The sequence below is a fragment of the Carassius auratus genome, chromosome 41 (assembly GCF_003368295.1).
Source record: "Carassius auratus strain Wakin chromosome 41, ASM336829v1, whole genome shotgun sequence".
Classification (NCBI taxonomy): domain Eukaryota; kingdom Metazoa; phylum Chordata; class Actinopteri; order Cypriniformes; family Cyprinidae; genus Carassius; species Carassius auratus.
In genome coordinates, this window is record NC_039283.1 from 5686728 (window position 1) to 5706759 (window position 20032).

Here is a 20032-nt window from a genome sequence, read left to right on the forward strand (position 1 = left end):
AATGACAATTTTCATGTCAATAATGCTTTATTATTATTAGACAGTGGCATGTGATGGACTCAAATGAGCAGAAAGAGTTGCTTGTCTGGATTTGGTTTCCCAATGTTCACTACCTTTGAAATGTTTTTGGGTCCGTAAGATTTTTTTTCTTTCTTTTTTTCATGCTTTTGAAAGAAGTCTCTCATGCTCACCAAGATTCCAGTTACATTGATGCTGAAGAAACATTATCAATGTTATCAATTATTATCAATGTTGAAAACAGTGATTCTACTTAATATTTTTGTGAAAACCATGATTCTTTTTTTAAGATTCTTTGATGAATGGAAAGTTTAGCAAAAGCATTTATTTGAAATATAAATCTTTCATAACATTCCACTCTCACCTAGCCTCATTTGATCTGGCACAGCCTACCCCCACAGGTACTCAACCTCATTTACACATGCACATGTATACACATGTATCACAGAAAACATTTTAGTGAAGCCTCTGCACACTTCTTATCATTTCTTCATTTACACTTACAATTTACTTCTTGTGTGCCAGTTGCATTCAGGCGAAACATATTCTCTCATTCTCCCTCCCACCTTACCTTACTTATTGTCTCATGCTCTCTTCCATCTCCCACCCAATTCTCATCACTGAAGGTGAATTGTGCTTCAGGCACTTTATGCTCCCATTTAACTTCTAGTCTATACAATATCTGTCCTCTCTCCTCTAAACAAGCGAGTGCTACTCCCTCCAACCCCTGGTTATCCGATGTTCTCTGTGAACACTGGACCAAACTCAGGGATGCAGAGAGAAAATGGTGCAAATAAAAAGATCCAGCTGACCTGAGTATGTATCAGTCTCTGCTTTCATATTTTCTGTCAAGGTCCACACTGCCAGAACTTCTTATTTTCACAACAAGATCAACAACCACATGCAAACTTCATAATATTCAAACTTCAAAACTATCTCCACTGCAACCCCCCCCCCCCAATACATCTATACCAGCTGATGGTTTTGCCAATCTTGTTTTTTCAAACACAAAACTATAACCATCAGCAATCAGTTTTTAGCTCCACATATGCAGGAACTCAGACCAACAACATGTACAACCAGTCTCCTCTCCTCTCACAGAGGCAGCAGTTTCTGAACTTCTCCTCTCCATCCTACATCATGCCCTCTAGATCCCATCCCCGCACACCTTCTACAAGCTATTTCTTCTACACTTCTAACAAGCACTCACACATATCCTCAACATATCTCTTCTCACAGGCATTTCTCCACCACATTCAAACACCCTCGGTTAAAACCAGTGCTTAAAAACCTACACTAAACACTTCATTTGTAGAAAGTTACAGACCTGTCTCTCTCCTCCCATTCACAGCGAAAACACGTGAATAAGTTGTTTTCCACCAGGTATCATCTTTCCTTCCACAGAATAACTACAGTAGCTGATCAGTCATATTTCAAAAGCGGTCATTTTTCTGAGACTACTGTTGTCATTGAATCTCTGCAGATTGCGAAAGTTCTCATTTTCCTGGATCTATCTGCTGCTTTTGACACCATCAATCATCAAATCCATCTGTCCACTCTCTCATCGCTGGACATCACAGAAATTCCACTTCTCTGGTTCGAATACTAAACCTCACATGGTCTTTCGGGGCTTGCCTGGAGGGGGGTTCCTCAAGGATCAGTTCTTGGACCTCTCCTTTTCTTCATATAAACAACAGCACATTTGACATTTCTAGGCTGGACTATTGCAGTGCTCTTCTGGCTGGACTTCCATCATGTATAATCAAACCTCTACAAATGATTCAGAATGCAGCAACACGACTAGTCTTCAACGAGCCTAAGAGAGCCCACGTTATTCCTTATCTTAAGTCTACATTCCCTCCAGAAGCATGAAGTCTGTAAGTGAGTGATGCCTCGTGGTAACATTACAGAACAAAATCACTTCGCAGAACATTTTCATTCACTGTTCCTTGCTGGTGGAATAATATTCCAACCCCCATCTATGTTTGACCATTCGAAAGTGTGCAATCCCTCACTCTCATGAAAGCTTGTGAAATTGCTTTAGAATGCCCTCGCTTTTGTTTTGCAACTTTTGCTTTCAAATTCGGGAAGGGGACGGGTAGGGATAGCAGATAATTTGGCTGGATTGGTTGTGGCCCAACAATACCCCCCTTTTTTGTAACAAGTATTTCCTAAAGGGACAAGTTGATTCTATTAGGTTGCCAAATGAGGAACGTTATCCGTGTATGCATAAATTTATTCATATTAAACAATTTTCTTAAATTTAGGATAAGCTGCAGATACAGACTTAACAAGCTACAACCATACACAGACACTCGCAAGACAGTGATAATTCTAGCTCCCTGACGGAGGGGATGAGGTTAGCTAATGAGAGACTGCGTGGGTGTTATGAAGCTGTCAAGAAGTGCTGATGAGACAAGCAGGTGATATATTTCCCCATACCTGAGGACCTGGCAGACCAATTTCACCCTTCTCTCCTTTCTCTCCTGGAGCCCCCTGAGGAGAGAGGAATTGTAAAAAGAAAAGGGCAAAATTAATAAAAAGAATGAAACAAACTATGCAGAACACTCCCAGTATTCAGTATTCAGCTTACCGGTGACCCTTGAATGGACAGTCCATTTGGCCCCTGAGGACCCGGTGGCCCCTGTGGTCCTGGAGGTCCAATCTCACCAGGTGGCCCTTGAGCCCCCTTGAAAATAAAGTTAGGACATTATCTTAATAAATGTAACCCCATTATAAAATCATCATGGTTTTCATTGCTGGGTTTAATTTCCTCACTATAATTATGCAACATTTTATGCCTACCACCAGCCGGGCTGCTGAAACAAAGTGTGAATGCCCGGCAGTCTCCTTCTCCATCAGGAATGCAATAATCGATGAAGCAAAAGACACTCGTCACAGTCTAGCTTGTGACACACCCCTTAGTGGCGGTAATTTGGACCAAGTTTACATAAAACTTTGGTGCGTGAAATGAAATTATGTCTGCCCCAGCATGGCTTTATTTGTACTGGAGCATGATGTATTCTGTACATGGACACACACACATCTGGATGGACTTTACTCTACAGGAAACTACAGTTGGACAGAGAGACACAAAAAACTAAGCGAGCTCTCAGAAAAACCAGAGCAAGAGGGTGAGATTCACTCACTCGAACCCTCCAAAAACAACATGGAGGCACATGCGTATTTGTAGATTCCCAGATTTAAGCTCTTGTCCAGTATCTATTCTTTTGGGAAATAATGACAACTCTGGGTGGCTCTGCATATGGTATACATAATGTGTACTTTACCGTCAAGCCTGGCTCCCCACGATCTCCTCTTGAACCTCTGATACCAGGACCGCCCTTAGAGTCAGACATACACAATTAGATAAACACAAATTGAAAGACTCAGGATAAGAAAATACGTTTTCCTAGTGACCAGAGCTGGGGCATGTGTCAAGAAAGCAATTTTAAACACTGTCACTAACTGTTCCAATGCTTTAAGCAAACTTCCAAGGAGGCCTCAGGATGACTTAAAAAATTGATGAATAGCAACATGCTCTAAAATGATCCAAAAACATCTGAAAATCTTTTTTTCTTTGAAAAACCAGGATTAACTCGGTCTTGAAAAACCTGTATTGAGGTAGCCAAATTTTAAAACTGTGATTTTTTAAACCTGAAAAATCTTAGGATGAATATACATTTTTCTGGCCAAACCAATATATTTCATCAGGCAGAAATTGTCAGTAAAATATTTGTAAATACTTAAAATGAATTATTATTCAGTAAATCAACTGGAAACGTCATATTGCCTTCAAAAATTTGTTGTGGAAAATTGGGGGCCTTTAAGAGAACCACTGCTCTTACAAAAATACATGTAAACAAATTTTGGGTGAATTTTTTTAATGGCACTGAAATATTTGTATTGATACTTTTATGTTTTTTAGATGAAATAAACACTGTGAATAGATGATTTCACTGAACTTGTCGCCTCGAAGAAAGTCAAATGTGGTTAAAACAGCCCTTTGACTTATTATAGGACAAAAAAATCTAAAGAAAGTGACATGACATGGGTAAGTGAATGACATTTGGCTGAGTAAATGATGAAAGAATTTTAATTAATGCATTTAATTTGTCTTTTTGAGCATATTATGGAAATATTTCTTATGTGGGCAGCTCACTAGATTTCAGAACATTGTTACTGTGTATTTGTAAAACCAAACCATTTTCCTCATCTAAGTGTTTCAAACACTGCTAAACTGGCTAGTTCAAAAATATTAGATGGAATATGCCTGCAGAATCCTTGAACTGGTTCACACCATATCCCACCTGCGTCTGACCCTCATAAACTCTTGCCCCCACTGCTGCAGGCAACTGCTAGTAATTTAACCCTGTTTGCACGTCTTCCTTTTCCTGTGTTTACTTTAATTGCGTCCCCAATGGCCATGGCTGCAATAAGGTAGATCTTAACACTGAAGGCTACGGCAAATTTGATTCATGAGCTTGCTCAAAACACACTTAACAAAACCTGCTGTTGACGGTGGAAGGCTAGAACTTGCAAGTATAAATATTCATCTATAAGATGCATGTGATGACTCAACAGGACACTTTCGATTCATTTGAGCAGCCGGTGTAATCTTACTGTAGGAAAGACTTAAGAACGCATGACAGTAATATAAAAATATCAAGATGCAGCAATAATATATACAGAACTGAAATACAATCGCTTTCCTTGCAACCACTTCTTGTTCATGGAAATGGGTTTGTATGGATGGAGGAATCTATGAATGCAGACAGGACAGGAGTGGACTAATCGGTTTTGATAAATCGATCTCCTCGTAATGACTTTCTCGAAAGAGCTGCTGTTTATATACCACGGCCTTTTCGAGGCCTCAGAAATACATTTTCCCTCAGGGTGCACACGATGCTGCTTTCCAAATGAGCTCATTTATTTGTTCCCGCCATATTGAGTTCAACCTGCAGCATTGGCTGAATTGAGCAATCTAATGCTAGGTCTTTTCTCAATCTCTTAAACAGTCTCCCTGTTTCATTATATATCTTTAATATCTTCCTTCTTAACACGTTCTCTGTTTTTTTTTTCTCTAAAGAGAGGTGGTATCGTTAAGGCTTGAAAAGTTGCTGGTTTCATAAAGATCCATTACCGTTCTGCCTTTTGAGAAAGACACCCAAACCTGGGATATTCCTGGAGGCTAATCATTGTCATGTGGTCATGAAAGTCACAAATCCCAGCAGTTTTTGTTGAAATGCACTATATTTACAGATGCTTTTTTAAATGTCTATGTATTATACAAAGTCCTAAACTGCTAGCTTTTGTACTAGAGTACAAGAGTGAATTTGCCAGCTAAAGTATGGTATAATCTTGGTGGTTTTTACATCCAGAGCCTGTGCAATGTTGTGACATCTTGGAAAACTCATTGATTTTTACTACGAGTGATGACATTTTGACTGTTCCAAGATGGCGGATGCGTTAGTGCGAAGCGAAACCACTGGTTTTACCGGGGGTCCTGAGGGTCCAGGTGGTCCTTTGCTATCCTGGGCACAGGTGCAGGCATGGGGCATGGCAGGACAGTCCTCTTCTACTCTCTGAGGAAAGCACAAACAAAACAACATGTCGTACACCATTTCAAACGGAGGACTATTTCCTCTGTATGTATCTAACAGAACTTTATGTTGTTCCACGTCAACCAAGGGTGTCTGTGCAATTCCCTCAAGTCATTTATTCGCAAGTGCACAAATGCAGAAAGCGATCTGAAGATATTGTTCTTCCTACCCATGGAGGTACAAAGTCTATTCATCTGCTACAAGACTACATAATTGAATTATTTGTAGAGTGGTCATGGATCTTTAAAGTTAGGGACGACTGCCAGAATGGCCAGTTGGGGATCACTTAGAGAACATTTTTTTCAGCATTATATACAGTAAATGATGCATGGATTGAACAAAGAGTAATATCGCTAAGGCATCCAAAGTACTCTATGACATACCAACAGGCCATAAAACCATCCATCACAGCAGAGAACCTTAATAAACAGTTATATCCAATTATATAAGGTTTCTTATGGACATTTTATTAGCTTTATGTATTACATGAGTGCTGGTTTTTAGACTCAACGTTTCAATTTGATGTACATTATTTCCCTTTTTTCCTTTTTTTTGCATAAACATTGAATGTTTTTTTACTATTATATGGAGTTTTTACTCATTTCCAAGTAACTGAAATGCTATGCCGATACACAATGAGCACATTTAACATTGTTTTTATTTCCATTACACAGTTATTTGCAGGGACAGCCAGAAGTTGCGACATTTAATTTGATTATTTTATCTTTGCATATGCCACACCAACATTTTTGATATTTCAAGTAGATTCGTTTTTTAACATTATGTCTTAATCAAATATATGGTTAAGCTTATAAATAGTATTAATCTAGAGATTTTGATGCAGAGGATAAATCAGTGGGTCAGTGCTGTTGGCCTGAGGTTCAAATCCACTCTCATATATCTCTTTATTTTAATAAACTAAATTTGTAGCATGCCAGTGGATGTATTTCAGAAGCAGGAACACTTTTGTTTGTTAAACCTTTATTAGACACATTCCTGCTGCAAAGTATTTCATAAAGCTTTTTCATTTTAGCCATGACAAAAAGTGGTGGAAAGACGCCCAGGGTGATGATGGTCCCCAGATAAGGGGTACATCAATAACAAACACTAAGTGTGGGGGCTGATTGGTCTTCAATGTATATTTGAGTTTTACATTTCTTTTATTTAGGGGTAAAAAGTCTGATATTTCACCAATGACAGAACTACAGTATTAATGTAAGCTGATTAGAGTGTGGCTTATACAAAAAAAATGCTGATTGTATAAAACGAATATATTGTATAAAATACTGACTGGTCGGGTCTTACCAAGCCTGGAAGCTCACAGCACTTATCCCGACTGGCCCATGATGTACTGCAGACTATGTCAAACATCTGGAGCTGAAACTGTGGACAGGATCATAAAAAACAAACAAAAATACAAGGTTGTTGAACACTTATCACTCATTTAACAACAAATGCATTACAAATCTTATCGACACAATCATTATGAAGTCTAAACAAATTACAGAGGGTCACTGTTGAGAATGAACAAAATCTAAATAAGCAGAAACTTCATGCATTCATTAACAGTCATGCTTGAGATGCGTCTGATTATTTGTTTGGGCTGAATGACTGATTCAAATAGTTTGTAAACTGTTGCACCATACAAACTCAAATTACAACCCCTACCAGCAGAATTACAAAGACAATTAGTCTCATCAGTTGTGCCGGCAGCCTCTTAGAAGAATAAAAGCACACGCATTCCAACACAATTAGACAAAATGATCCACACATTCTGATGGAAAAACCGAAAGGCATAAAGTCTGTACTACCATCTTGGACCAAATGGCTATGCTTTAAATTCCACAAAATCATTATAAGGGTGAATCTATTACATAACAGTGCTTTCAAAGGCTTAAGAGTTTAAGACCATCTTTAATTCTTCTCAGAAACACTCCTTCATTTGTATACTGAGTTCTTTGTGTCTATATCAGACAAAAGATGGTCCTGTTATGAACTCAAATGATCCTTTCAGGCCTGGGCAAGTCTCGTCTTTTAAGATTAAGGCTGAATGACTGTGGTCTTACCGGCGCTGAGTTAGCTCTCCTTCCACGCGAGCGGACCATGCGTCCCAGAACCTCCACTCCATCAATGGTGATGTTCCCTGCAGCATTGATGGATTTCTCTCCCACCGTTTTGCAGTCGATCACCACCTTAGCAGCGGTTTTGCTGATGGCCACATGAAGCTGGTGAGATAGTACTGTGTCATCAGATCTGATAATAAACCGGCCAACCAATCGACCACCAAATGAGTAAGATGCAAAATTAATTTGTAAATTTTATGAATTAAATTATAAGGAATTAAGGATTGGGCAACTTTTCTGTGTCTTTATACATTTGAGACACTTAATTTTAATTTTATATAGTTGTTTTTGAGGTATACTGATTTCAATCATCGTTATGAATTTTATCATACAGTATATTTAATTTAAATGAACAGAAATTATTCAAAGATTTTACATGTAATCCAAATTATATAAAAAAGTGATGATCAAAAAATAACTTTGATGTATCAAAAATGATAGTAACACAATAAAAAAAAAGTAAGTTTTGTCTAAAAGTATGATTAAAGAATAATTTCAAAAGACGCTTTCGTAAGACTTTACAATAAGGTTCCATTTGTTAATTATATTTAATGCAACCTTTAACATTAACTAAAAATGAGCAATATATTTGTTACAGTATTTATTCATCTTGTTCAAATGTTCAACTTTAAGAATCAACACTAAGATTAATAAATGCTTTAGTATTTTTCTATGTTGACTAATGTAGTTAACTAATGTTAACAAATTGAACCTTATTGTAAGTGTTACCATGTTTTTCTTAGTTCTCCATTTCAATCGGAGACTTCGAGTCTTACAGACATTTAAGTTCACTAACGCACACCAATGAAAACCAAATCAAGCTTGTCGTTTTCTTTCTCTACTCATTTATTGTCAATCACTGCAGTCAGTCAGATAAGAGAACTGTAATTGTCCATAACAACCACCAAAACTAAAACATAAGCTCATATGAGGTTCATATTTTGAATGTCAGATTCGATTTCAGTATGAGACAGCACACGATGCCTGGTAATGGATTTGGAGTCTAAAACTGGATGAATTGTAAGTGCGTGTGCGCTGTCAGGCAAGCGGGCTGATAACAGACTCAGACCAAGCTCATTATAGTAAAATCTCACATTAACGTCAATTATAAAGCATTATGAATGGAGGCTGCCCAATGCTCAGAAATTAAACTTCTCTATCAGGGTAGAAAAACAGGCTGAGACAGATGCAATTTGGTTAAGTCTGTTAGGTAGTATGCTTGTGTTTTGGCAAATAAGCATTTTCATATTGAATATCACCTTCCATTTTCTGAGCGGCAGGTGTTTCTGCACTGAAAGGCAATTATTGTACAGCTGCAGCAGTGACATGCCATTTAGGCAGGGACGGGTCCATGTGCTGCGATTGTTTATCCTCAGAGTATTGTCTGAACTGGTCTGGTGGTGGTAATGATCATCTGCTAAGAAAGAGTGGCAAATGAGAATGAGAGGTCAGCATCGCCGCTGTTTCAGCTCAGCCGCTGATGCTCACATCTGCCTCCTGATCGCTTTCAGGATCATTCTGTTTCCGACATGATGGACTGACTCATTTCACACAGTGATTGTTTTTTAATCTGTATATTGTCTTGTTTTCCCTTTAAAAAAAAAATATAAATAAAAAATAGCAAAAAAACATGGTAAGGTTTATACTATGTGTGTGTGATTTAATATTTAATAATTTGATAATACTATAATAATTTGATAATACACTTAAGCAATACAAGACGAAAAACAACTGCTTATTTTTTTTTCTCAACTTTGTATCATTGGGACATTTCATATATATACTGTATATACTGTATATAATTCCACCGTTTGTTAATATTTATTAGGTCAGAGGAAACAAGCCTTTATAGCCATACAATTATTTTATTTTATTTTATTTTATTGCCGCTTTGGTTTTTGCTGGTCAACAAAATTATTATTATTATTATTATTATTATTATTATTATTATTATTATTATTATTATTATTATTATCATCATTATTATTTTGATAAAACTCATTGATTTTTTTTCTCTCAATGAAAGCTGATGGCAATATCTAGGTATTACCTTAACATACAGTATATTTTCACTTTACAAACTTGAATTGGATTTAAGGATAATAATAGTATATTAAGATAATAGTAATAGTATGATAATAATAGTCAGAAAAATAATAAGATAATAAAAGACAATTCTTGAAAAAAAACTAAGATGGTTCAAATCAAAACATCTTATCATATTTTAGTAAAATAAACTGTAATAATTTTAATATTACACCAATAATCTAATACCAATGAGATTTTTAAATGAACCAAATGGGGAGGGATGGATGTCTCTGTTTTTGTTGTAGATGTAAAAAGATCTACAAAGCTAGTATGTGACCAAAGAACATTATGAATGAGATTACACATTATTTATGACATGTATCTTTATATTTCTTCATGACCTATGCTGTTTATGAACAAGTGTTCAGAGTAGCACTGTCTCGCTCAGTTTCTAACTGCTTTTGTCAGCGCTTCCTCCAGATCTGTTCAATATAGTTCCCACCTTGATTCTAAATGCACAGGAGCAGCACAAAAGTACAGAACAGTCCCAAATAACATCCATAAGATGAGCCACTGAAATATCTGAAGAGTAACAATATCCACATGACTTCCTTTCACCACCACCAAAATTACAACCGTTGAGCACTGGTTTTAGAAAGTGTGGAATAAGTCATGGTTGAGAGGAATGGGGTGTTTTACGACGAGGGTCCTAGACCCTCTGCTCACATCATCAGGATCTCTTCAAGCCAACTGTGTGCTTCTTGGGGTCAGTGGTATTGAGGACAGCGACTGCCGTGCAAAAAGGGTTTACATTGGGGAAATCAGATTCAGTTGTGGCCAGATAAACTCTCAGCTTTGGCCATGAGCCCCGAATACGAAGCTCATTAGCGACTCTAAAGAGAAACAATGCCAACTCAGTGCTGTAGCGTCGCTCTATAAAGCAGATTATATTAGTTGTGCACTGAGTGCTCACTTAAATGCAAATAGAGATAAATTAATGTAGCATGTCTTAGGCTGATGATGCACGGGGCAACTTTTTGATGAGCAATGTTGCTTGAGGCACTTTCCCATTGAGATTGGGTAGAAAATTTCAATCTGGATACTTTAGATTGGTCGTGGGCCCTTTGTCTCACCTGGTTGCCTGTTGATGACAACACTGCTCAAAAAGTAGCTCAGTGTATCATCAGCCTTAGTTTGTGTTTGTCGCTCTGTTGTGCACTCTTTGTGTTTCATTTTCATATTACATATGTGGGTCATTCTCAAACAATGCACATTTTCTGATTCACAGATTTTGAAATGTTGAATTCAATTCAGTTTTCTCCCATAAAAGTGGTGGTTAATGTTAATTTGGACATTATTAAGTATAATTTAATTGTTTTATTATTATTATTATTCAGTTTTATTTCACAAATGAAAAAGAGTGTGTTTTCATTAAAAAAAAAGATGAATTGATACACCTAAAAACACACTAATTGATCAAAAATAAATAATTTAATTACATCATTAAGCCCTTTTTTGTACTGGAAATCTTTCAAATTAACATTTAGCAATGTAAAAGCATCTTTAAAATAAAACAATATTTATAAATGTATTTTTACATGAAAATATGATATTACAAGTAACATTTTTTTAATGAAAAAAAATAATTAATGTCATTAATATAATTAATAGTGTAATTAATGAAATACATAAAAATTAGATCAATTACAAATTAACCAAATATGAACAATTATGAATAACTTCTTCAGCCTAGAGAGTAAATTCACCATATGCACATTTAAACTTTCTAGAATGATTTTGTATTATCAAAATACAGGTTTATAAAATTCATAGTAAAGTTTAACAAGTAAAGTACTAGAAGTTTTCAGCAACTTGACCGATTCATTTATGTAAATATTATATTAGTATATGGAGTTTCTTGGCTATTTGACAATTTTTTATGATTCAAAAATGTCAAGAGACATGTCTGTCACCATAATCTGAGAATGACCCATTTACAGCTGTATAAAAGTATAAAAGTTGTCTTCAGAAAACTATAGAACAAGCAATAAAAAAATCTGAATAAAAAAGGTAAAATACGTCAATGAAAGTGTCTAAATCCTGCTGATTCCCCACCATTTAGATGAGACAGGCAGAGATTTATTTATTAATTCAGAATGCGGAGTGGAGACAGTGCAGAAGTAATCTGTATTACTCACAGACTCTAATCTTGACGAGTTCTGCCAAGAGGGATTACCCTACAAACACATCATAAGTGATGGCAGGAGAATACTCGCTCATAAACACACACGCCACTGCATCAAAGGCTGCGGACGGCTTGTCAGGCACTCAAAGGCAGAACACACTTGGCAGGAAAAGGGAATTATAACCAGACAAGCAACACACAGAGCCTTGGAATACATCAGGCAGCCTCTCAAAACTACTGGAGAGCGGAAGAGTGATAGAGAGCTCTTCACCAGCACGGATGTGAAGAAAGAATACAGAAAATGAACAGGACAGGGCTATCATAAACCGTTTTCATACCGTCAGAGCTCAGTAGTGCATGACCTGGGTGAAATAATCATTGAAATTCCCCGGTGGACATTTTAGAATCATGAATGACAGCATCACTTCCGAATTTAGTGTTGCATTTAAAACTGGTATACGTATATTAATATGCCAATACATTATAAAGTTTTTAACGCAGATTATCTTTTCCCTCAAAAAGATGTGTGAGATCAAAAAATAAAAACAATAAAATGTAGAGATGAAATCTACGGAGCCGCGCACATGACATGCAAGAAAAAATAAATAAATTGTGCGCATGATTTACTAATTCGTTCCCTCAGTGTACTAAATCATGCAAACGATTACTATGGCATTCCCTCGATTTACTATTGCGTTCTCGTGATTTGCTAATTCGTGTGCACAATTTAGCAAATCGAGCGAACGAATTAGGAAATCGTAAGCACAATTTATAAATTGAGTGAACAAAATAGTAAATCGAGTGAACACAATAGTAATCATGTGCACGTTTTAGTACACTGATGGAACGAATTAGGAAATCGTGCGCACAATTTAGCCTAATATTTTTTCTTGCATGTCATGTGCAGGGCACCGTAGAAATCTGAAGGTCAGTAGTTTTGTTGTTACAGTGACTATCCGATTAGCTGTTTAAACATTGTGAATCTACTGTAAATCCCATGAACTTCAATTTCATATGACGTAAAAAAAAAAACATAACCCATACGTAAGCAAATGAGAATGAATCAAAACTGACAGCTAAAATATACACAAAAAAAAAAAACTTCAGCGATATTCGGTTCCGACAGTCAAGGCACAACTATAAAGAAAATGAGGTAACTTTATAAAGGAAAATGAGTGTATTCAGCTGTATTTGATCAGTTGGTGCATGAATGGTCATAGCATGAATTAACATAAACTTTGGTTACGGTAATTCAAGCATTTCCAAAGTCCGGCTTAAATCATGAATTTCCTACCAAGAAAAAAAAAGAAATCCTCAACCATGAGACTGAAACACAAATGACTAAATAGTTTCTGTAATCATAGAAATAGCTGGATTATAAATGGAAGAAAGACTGACCTTATGGAAACTGCCATAGAAAATCTTCTTAATTTCACTTCCGTCGAAAGTCACTGTTTGAAATTTTCCCTTGTAGTCCGAATTGAAGAAGGTTAATGTTTTCCCTCCATCTGAAGACAGACAAAAAAACAACAACAACAAAGAGACAAAAGGGTTTGGTAACACTTTAGTATAGGGTCCAATTCACACTAATAACAAGTTGCTTATTAGCATGTCTATTATTAACATATTGGCTGTTTATTAGTGCTTATAAAGTACATATAATGCATGACATCCATAATCCTACCCAATACCCTAAACTTAACAACTACCTTATAAACTATTAAAAAGCAGCAAATAAGGAGTTAATTGAGGCAAAAGTCATAGTTAATGGTTAGTTAATAGTGAGAATTGGACCCTAAAATAAAGTGTGACCAAGGGTTTTACTGTAGATCTTTTAAGTCTGCGGGTTCTCAACTGGACTAAGACCAATCAAATATGTTCTCCTTATGTCCAGCAATACTCAAAATTAACATGTCACAGGCTGACTCAGGAAAACTGGTCATTTTGGTTTTAGCTACATTCTGTTTTTAGTTTTTTTGTGTGTTATCTTATATTTTCATGAGAATATTTTTTGAAAAATATACAGTAGGAATTATTTAATCAATTGAAATCATTATAAAATAATTCATTATAAGGATGAAAGATTTTATGTTGGGTGAAAAAAAAAAAGAGCAATACTCACTATCCAGGATAATGCCCACCAGGGGCTCGTTGTTTTTGTCGAGGATTTCCCATAATGCAAAAGGTTCCTGTGGAGTTTCCGGCAGTATGCGGAACAGCATAGATATAGTGTAGTCAGAGGGAAGGCCTTCTGGATGCAGATACCTGTCAACATAAATCATACATATGCAAACTCCTTCACACCATGCTTGAAATATCGAACTGAAGCGAGCTGTTACTTTTATTTTATTTTATTACAAAGCCCCACACATGACACGTGAAAGGAAAGCGGTTTTCGTGGAAGAAGAAGATATCATGGCCATCATGTTCCCTTGTTATAGATAAATAGTGTTATTTATAAATAGTATTAATAGTAGTATTAGATAGTGTTAATTTGTTTCCTTGTTTTAGTTTAATCATAGAACGAATTAGTACAACATGGCCACTACTGACCTAAAACAGGACAAAATAATCAAACTTGGCAACAAAATAAGTCTTTTTTTCTGCATGTTATGTACAGAGTCCGTACTGAACAGTTTATCTAGATATCAGATTTTTTTTTTTTGTTAGTTTTTATTATTATTATTATTAATTCAAATTACACACAGTTATGAGAATAGTTCTGGTACTAAAAAAAACATTAACAAAAGGCTATAAGATCTGTGATAAATCCAGCCATTTGTCGTCTTCTCATTTTGACTTCCATAATGTGTCTGGCATTTTTTTTTTCTCATATTTATTTATTAATTTTTATTTTTAGAGACTTAATAAAGTAAAAAAGAGAGAGAAGCATTATTCTTATAACTTCTCAACAAGAACTATATATATATATATATATATATATATATATATATATATATATATATATATATATATATATATATATATATATATATATATATAGTGGTAGGCATAGATACATTTTTTTAATCTAGATTAATCTCACTGTGATCTTGAAATTAATCTAGATTAATCTTGATTAAAATGGCTCATTCGAATTCTGCGGAAGGCATTCAGAATATGTGTGTTACCCAAATAAAATTGACAAACAGTAAGTCTTTGAGAAGAGGTTTATCAAGCTAGGTTGTGCATTAGAAAAGGGGCTCATCTCCTTTTTCCAAAGTGCATCACAAAGTGCTTGAAAAAGCTGTAAACTACTGTAATTCCACATTGCGCAAGGTTCAAACAACCTTACACCTGTTTCACACATACTCTTGTACCAGTGGGCCCTGTTTGAAATTGTTTAATTTGTATGTTTGTTTATTTTTATTTATTTGTGCTATTTACACAATTTTTTAGTTTTTTTTTTTTCAAGTTTGTAGGTGTCAAGGTAAAGAAACCAAACAATTAAATGTAAAATAGCACTGGATAGTCTTCAATGTAAAAATTAAATATACATTCAAACCTACATTTATTCAGACACCTTCAACATTTCTCACATTATTAAAGTTTTGCTATATATATCAAAAATTATATCTGGTGTGTGAATAATTTTTGGTTTGACTGTTAAAACTACAAAGTAATTCAGTAAAGAGCAGTGAGTGATTTTCATTTTCATTTTCTTGGATAAACATTACAACAGCCAGTAGCTAAATTAGGTGCAGTCACTTTAAAGGGGGGTGAAATGCTCATTTTCACTCAATATCCTGTTAATCTTGAGTACATATAGAGTAGTACTGCATACTTCATAAATCCAAAAAGTCTTTAGTTTTATTATATTCATAAGAGAAAGATAGTCTGTACCGTTTTTCCCGGAAAAACACGACCGGCTGGAGGCGTGACGTGTGGGCGGAGCTAAAGAATCACGAGCGCGAATAGGCTTTTGCGTTGAGAGCATGTGGAAGCTGCGACATTACCGTGAGGGAAAACCCATCATTCAAAACAAACCATGGCTAACAGTCAGATTCAGCCGTTTATTTATGATCCAGAATCAGATCCAAAGGCTGAAACTGAACGAAAGCAGCAGCAGCAACGACTCACTCCGAGCGGGGCTCGAACCCGGTCTCCGGCATGGGAGGGGACGCACTAACAAGGAGGCAGAGATATTTTAAGCAGTTTTACTCACCGCCTGCGGTTCCAACACCCGATCGTGACCCTTTTCCTTGGGATTGCATCATCCTTAAGAAATAAACGATACGCAAATCCGTCGTCAAACTGGGCCTTGTGAACAAGCATCTTCGAAATGCAGGGAACAAACAAAAACACTTGCACAACTCTGTTGATGCTCTGTAAAAATAAACTCCATCAACTGGTCCCTTAATGCTGTTTTTTTTTTTTTGGTAATCTGTGCAGTGTTGTCTTGCCCTGGCAACCAAAAACACACTTCTTTTGTGACTTTTCGCGACGGTCTCACTCTGATCAGTGAATGCCTCTGCTCTCTCAGTGCTCTGCTATACGGGAGCCCGCGCTCTTCCGGCAGACGTGCCCTTAGCACCCATATAAGGAAATTCCACTCCATCTAACGTCACACAGAGCCATACTCGAAAAAAAACTTTCCGAAACTTGTGACAAACCGGAAGGAGTATTTTGGGAACAAAAATACTCCTTCAAATGAACAACTTAATTTTTGAAACTTTGTCCATGTTTAGCACGGGAATCCAACTCTTTAACAGTGTAAAAAACTCAGTATGCATGAAATAGCATTTAAATAGCATTTAGTACTGCATGAAATAGCACTGCATGAAATAGCATTTAGTACTATTTCATAGCACAGTTTCGAGCATAATTTCCAAGGTGGATATTTTGACACATTTTGTATGTATTTCTCGGCACAAGAGCAAAAATAAGCAAATTTGATGTTCAAGTGTTTTGAGACGCCTTTCTCTGCGTGAGCCCTGAACACCAGAACACCGCGAGTACTGAATCTTTCACATCTTGTTGTTTGTTTCAAACTGCGATTTGTATTTGTTCGTTCAGGTGCAGGAGGGACTTCAAGGAGAACTTCGCAGAAGAGAGCTCGGTTCAGTGTCGCTGTCCGTGATACGCGGCTCTCTCTCTCTCCGCACCGAACACAGCGAGCGAGTAACCAGCTACTCTGTTCAGCTTTTCCGCATCTTGTGTTTGGATGGTTTAATATTTAAATCGACAAGCGGCAAGGCTTAAAAACACGTGAAAAAGATAAGCTTTCCTGACAATGCGCAGCAGTGGCACGTCAACTGTCCTGAGCATCTTTTTAGGCTGGCCTCAGCCAGTCGGTTATATGAAATATCAAGGTGAAAGTCATCATAGCTTGCTTAGTATAGACCCAGCTCCCAACCCAACTTTGAGAATAGATTAACAGCGATATTTTTTTATCGCCCGATAAGAGTCTCGCGTTAACACAGCACTTTAACGCAACTAAACGGCCCACCACTAATATATATATATATATATATATATATACATATCACTCAAACCACTTCAATGCAACCCACAATGAATAAATGCTGTAGAACAGTCAAAACAAAGCTATCATTGAAATATAACACAATGCAGAAACTGCAATTTAATAAAATAAAACAAAACTAACTAAAATCAACACAGATCAATATTACATAAGTATGAAAAGAAACAATTATGGTTGAATACTGCAAAATAAACTGCACAGCCAGAAAAGCAGATCTTCTACCACATGAGCACTTTCCTCTGAAGAGCAAATGTGAACTGTATCCAGAGCTCCACCATTAGCCTGTGGGTCTTTGGCCTTTCTCATAATCACAGAAGAGATGATCATAATAACAGTGTTGTAGTAATTCCCAGCTGCCTGAGTGTGAGTTAAAGTGAGGCTGTGGTTTGTGAGATTTACAGGAGAGGAGACCCTCGTGCTGAAAACCCTGCACTGTAATAACAATATTCCCCCTGAGCACAGGAAAGTGAAGCCTAATCTAAATATTATCGCATGCTAGACAGGAGGAGGAGGGTCAGTGCACTGGGATCAGGCACAGAAGCCCAGTCGCTCTTTATTTTGCATTTAAGTGAGGGGCTAATCTGTTCTTGCTCACTAAAACCACTTCATCTAGATTTGATTAAACTTGATCGGTATAATGGTTTTGATTTGACAGGTGACATGTTCCTGCTAACACATATTTTTCTAATTTCAGTTGAGCATGGTGGTACACTTTCTCACATACAGAAACACTGTACACACACACACACACACACACACACACACACACACACACCTGGTAGGCTGGGAGACGAGGGCGTCCTTGTGCAACTGGTAGCAGGGGTAGCTGTTGAAAGTCCCAGGCTCCATTGAGACACCTTGCACACTGCTGTAGTGCTTCTCGACCAAACCAAACATCTCCATCATACGAAAACCTGCGAAGGATAACCGAGAAATGTCAAACATGGTAATCTAATGAAACAGTACCATTTGAAGGCCTAAGGTCTGTACATTTTTTTTTTTATTATTTGTTTTATTTTTGCTCAGCAAAGGTGCATTTGTTTGATCAAGAAAAAACAGAAATACTGTAAAATACTGAAATTTAAAAATAATGTATTATGTGTGTGTGTGTGTGTGTGTGTGTATGTGTAAACCATGAAACTTATTTCCAGGATTCTTTGATTAACAGAAAGTTCAAAAGAAAAACTTTTTTTTTAACAACGTTAAAGTCTTACTTGTCACTGTTGATCCATTTAATTCATCCTTGCATAATAAAATAATTTATAAAAATAAAAAAACTTGCTAACCCCAAATATTTAGAGAGTAATGTATGTTCATCAAATGTAAGCAAATGTATACATTTAAAAAAAGAAAAGGAGAATGAGTGATTAATTCAGCGACCTGCTTTTTTTGTCTTAAAGTCGGTTTTGCTATGTTAAAGACTTTCCTATGGCAGTTTAATATTTTACATTATACATTAGATTATAAATATTACAAATATATTAATTATGAATATATTATTATATCATACAAAATTAAATTAAAAAAAATAGATAGATAAATATAATACATATTTATAATATAAATTGTCTATACTAAATTGTATATTTTCATTAAAAAGTGTAAACATTAGCTATGGCAAAAAGTTTGTTGGAACGGCAACAACAGCTCAGCCACCAGTGTGAGTTTGGAGCGGGTATGTTTGTCCATCCAGTGAAAGACAGGCCGTGTAAAGGAAAATGAAGTGTGTTTTTTTCTTCCAGATCTAGATTATGGTGTGAATAACACGACTCACTGGTCCTAATTAAGTAAAGGGGTTGTTAAATACTGACAGTGGATGAATAGATCTAGTTCTTCAAATAAATCCTTAGATCCTATCCTCCTATCCAGCACAATGATGGAGAGGTTAGTGTGGAGCAAGAGCATTTATTGTTGTCTTACCAGCTAAAGTGTTCCCGCTCATTAACATCGAGGGGCAAGCTGTAAAAGAATAAACAGAAGAGGTGCAAAACCTATTATTTTATTTTATTTTTTTTCATTTAAGAGCAATTGATTTCAAACTTGTATTTAAGACTTGACATAAGCTCGAGTCTCGAGGGATGATTTCTGAGAACAGAAGAGCAAATAACATATCCAAAGCAAATTAGGTAATTACCTTGCAATTTAAGTCATTGCTTACCTATTTTTATCTGAGACAAAAGTAAACTTGCAAACATGCTAAGGTCTCCGATCAATCGCATTGTTTAGAGCTCATTATTTAAAATATATATATATATATATATATATATATATATATATATATATATATATATATATATATATATATATATATATATATATATATTTGACCAATGAGAGTATTCCAAAGACTTGTCTCTTCCACAACATTGTGACATACTAACATACATATAGCAACCTTATTTCACCATTTTAAAAGCAATTTTTAACTGCTACTACGTCAATCTCAGATTATTATTATTTTTTGACAGTATAATTAATCTTAAAGTCACAATGAAATGAAGTAGTGACAGATCTTTTCTTCCATATTGTAACATGCATTTGGGTGTAAAATATCATCGACAAAGAAGAAAAATGTGCTTTGACTTGGATC

General features: G+C 36.0%; 1 protein-coding gene across 7 annotated transcripts in view; it reads right to left on the minus strand.

Annotated features, from left to right (window-relative positions):
* Nucleotides 1-20032, minus strand: part of LOC113059905 (collagen alpha-1(XIV) chain-like) — a 100710-nt gene that overhangs the window by 16246 nt on the left and 64432 nt on the right. For all 7 annotated transcript variants that reach the window (XM_026228574.1, XM_026228573.1, XM_026228572.1 and 4 more), the window contains 10 exons: nucleotides 19363-19401; nucleotides 18218-18356; nucleotides 14080-14222; nucleotides 13356-13465; nucleotides 7688-7846; nucleotides 6927-7004; nucleotides 5517-5603; nucleotides 3309-3362; nucleotides 2612-2707; nucleotides 2461-2514 (listed from right to left, as the gene is read on the minus strand). In XM_026228574.1, the coding sequence (XP_026084359.1) occupies nucleotides 2461-2514; nucleotides 2612-2707; nucleotides 3309-3362; nucleotides 5517-5603; nucleotides 6927-7004; nucleotides 7688-7846; nucleotides 13356-13465; nucleotides 14080-14222; nucleotides 18218-18356; nucleotides 19363-19401 (959 nt within the window). The remainder of the gene's footprint in view (nucleotides 1-2460; nucleotides 2515-2611; nucleotides 2708-3308; nucleotides 3363-5516; nucleotides 5604-6926; nucleotides 7005-7687; nucleotides 7847-13355; nucleotides 13466-14079; nucleotides 14223-18217; nucleotides 18357-19362; nucleotides 19402-20032) is intronic.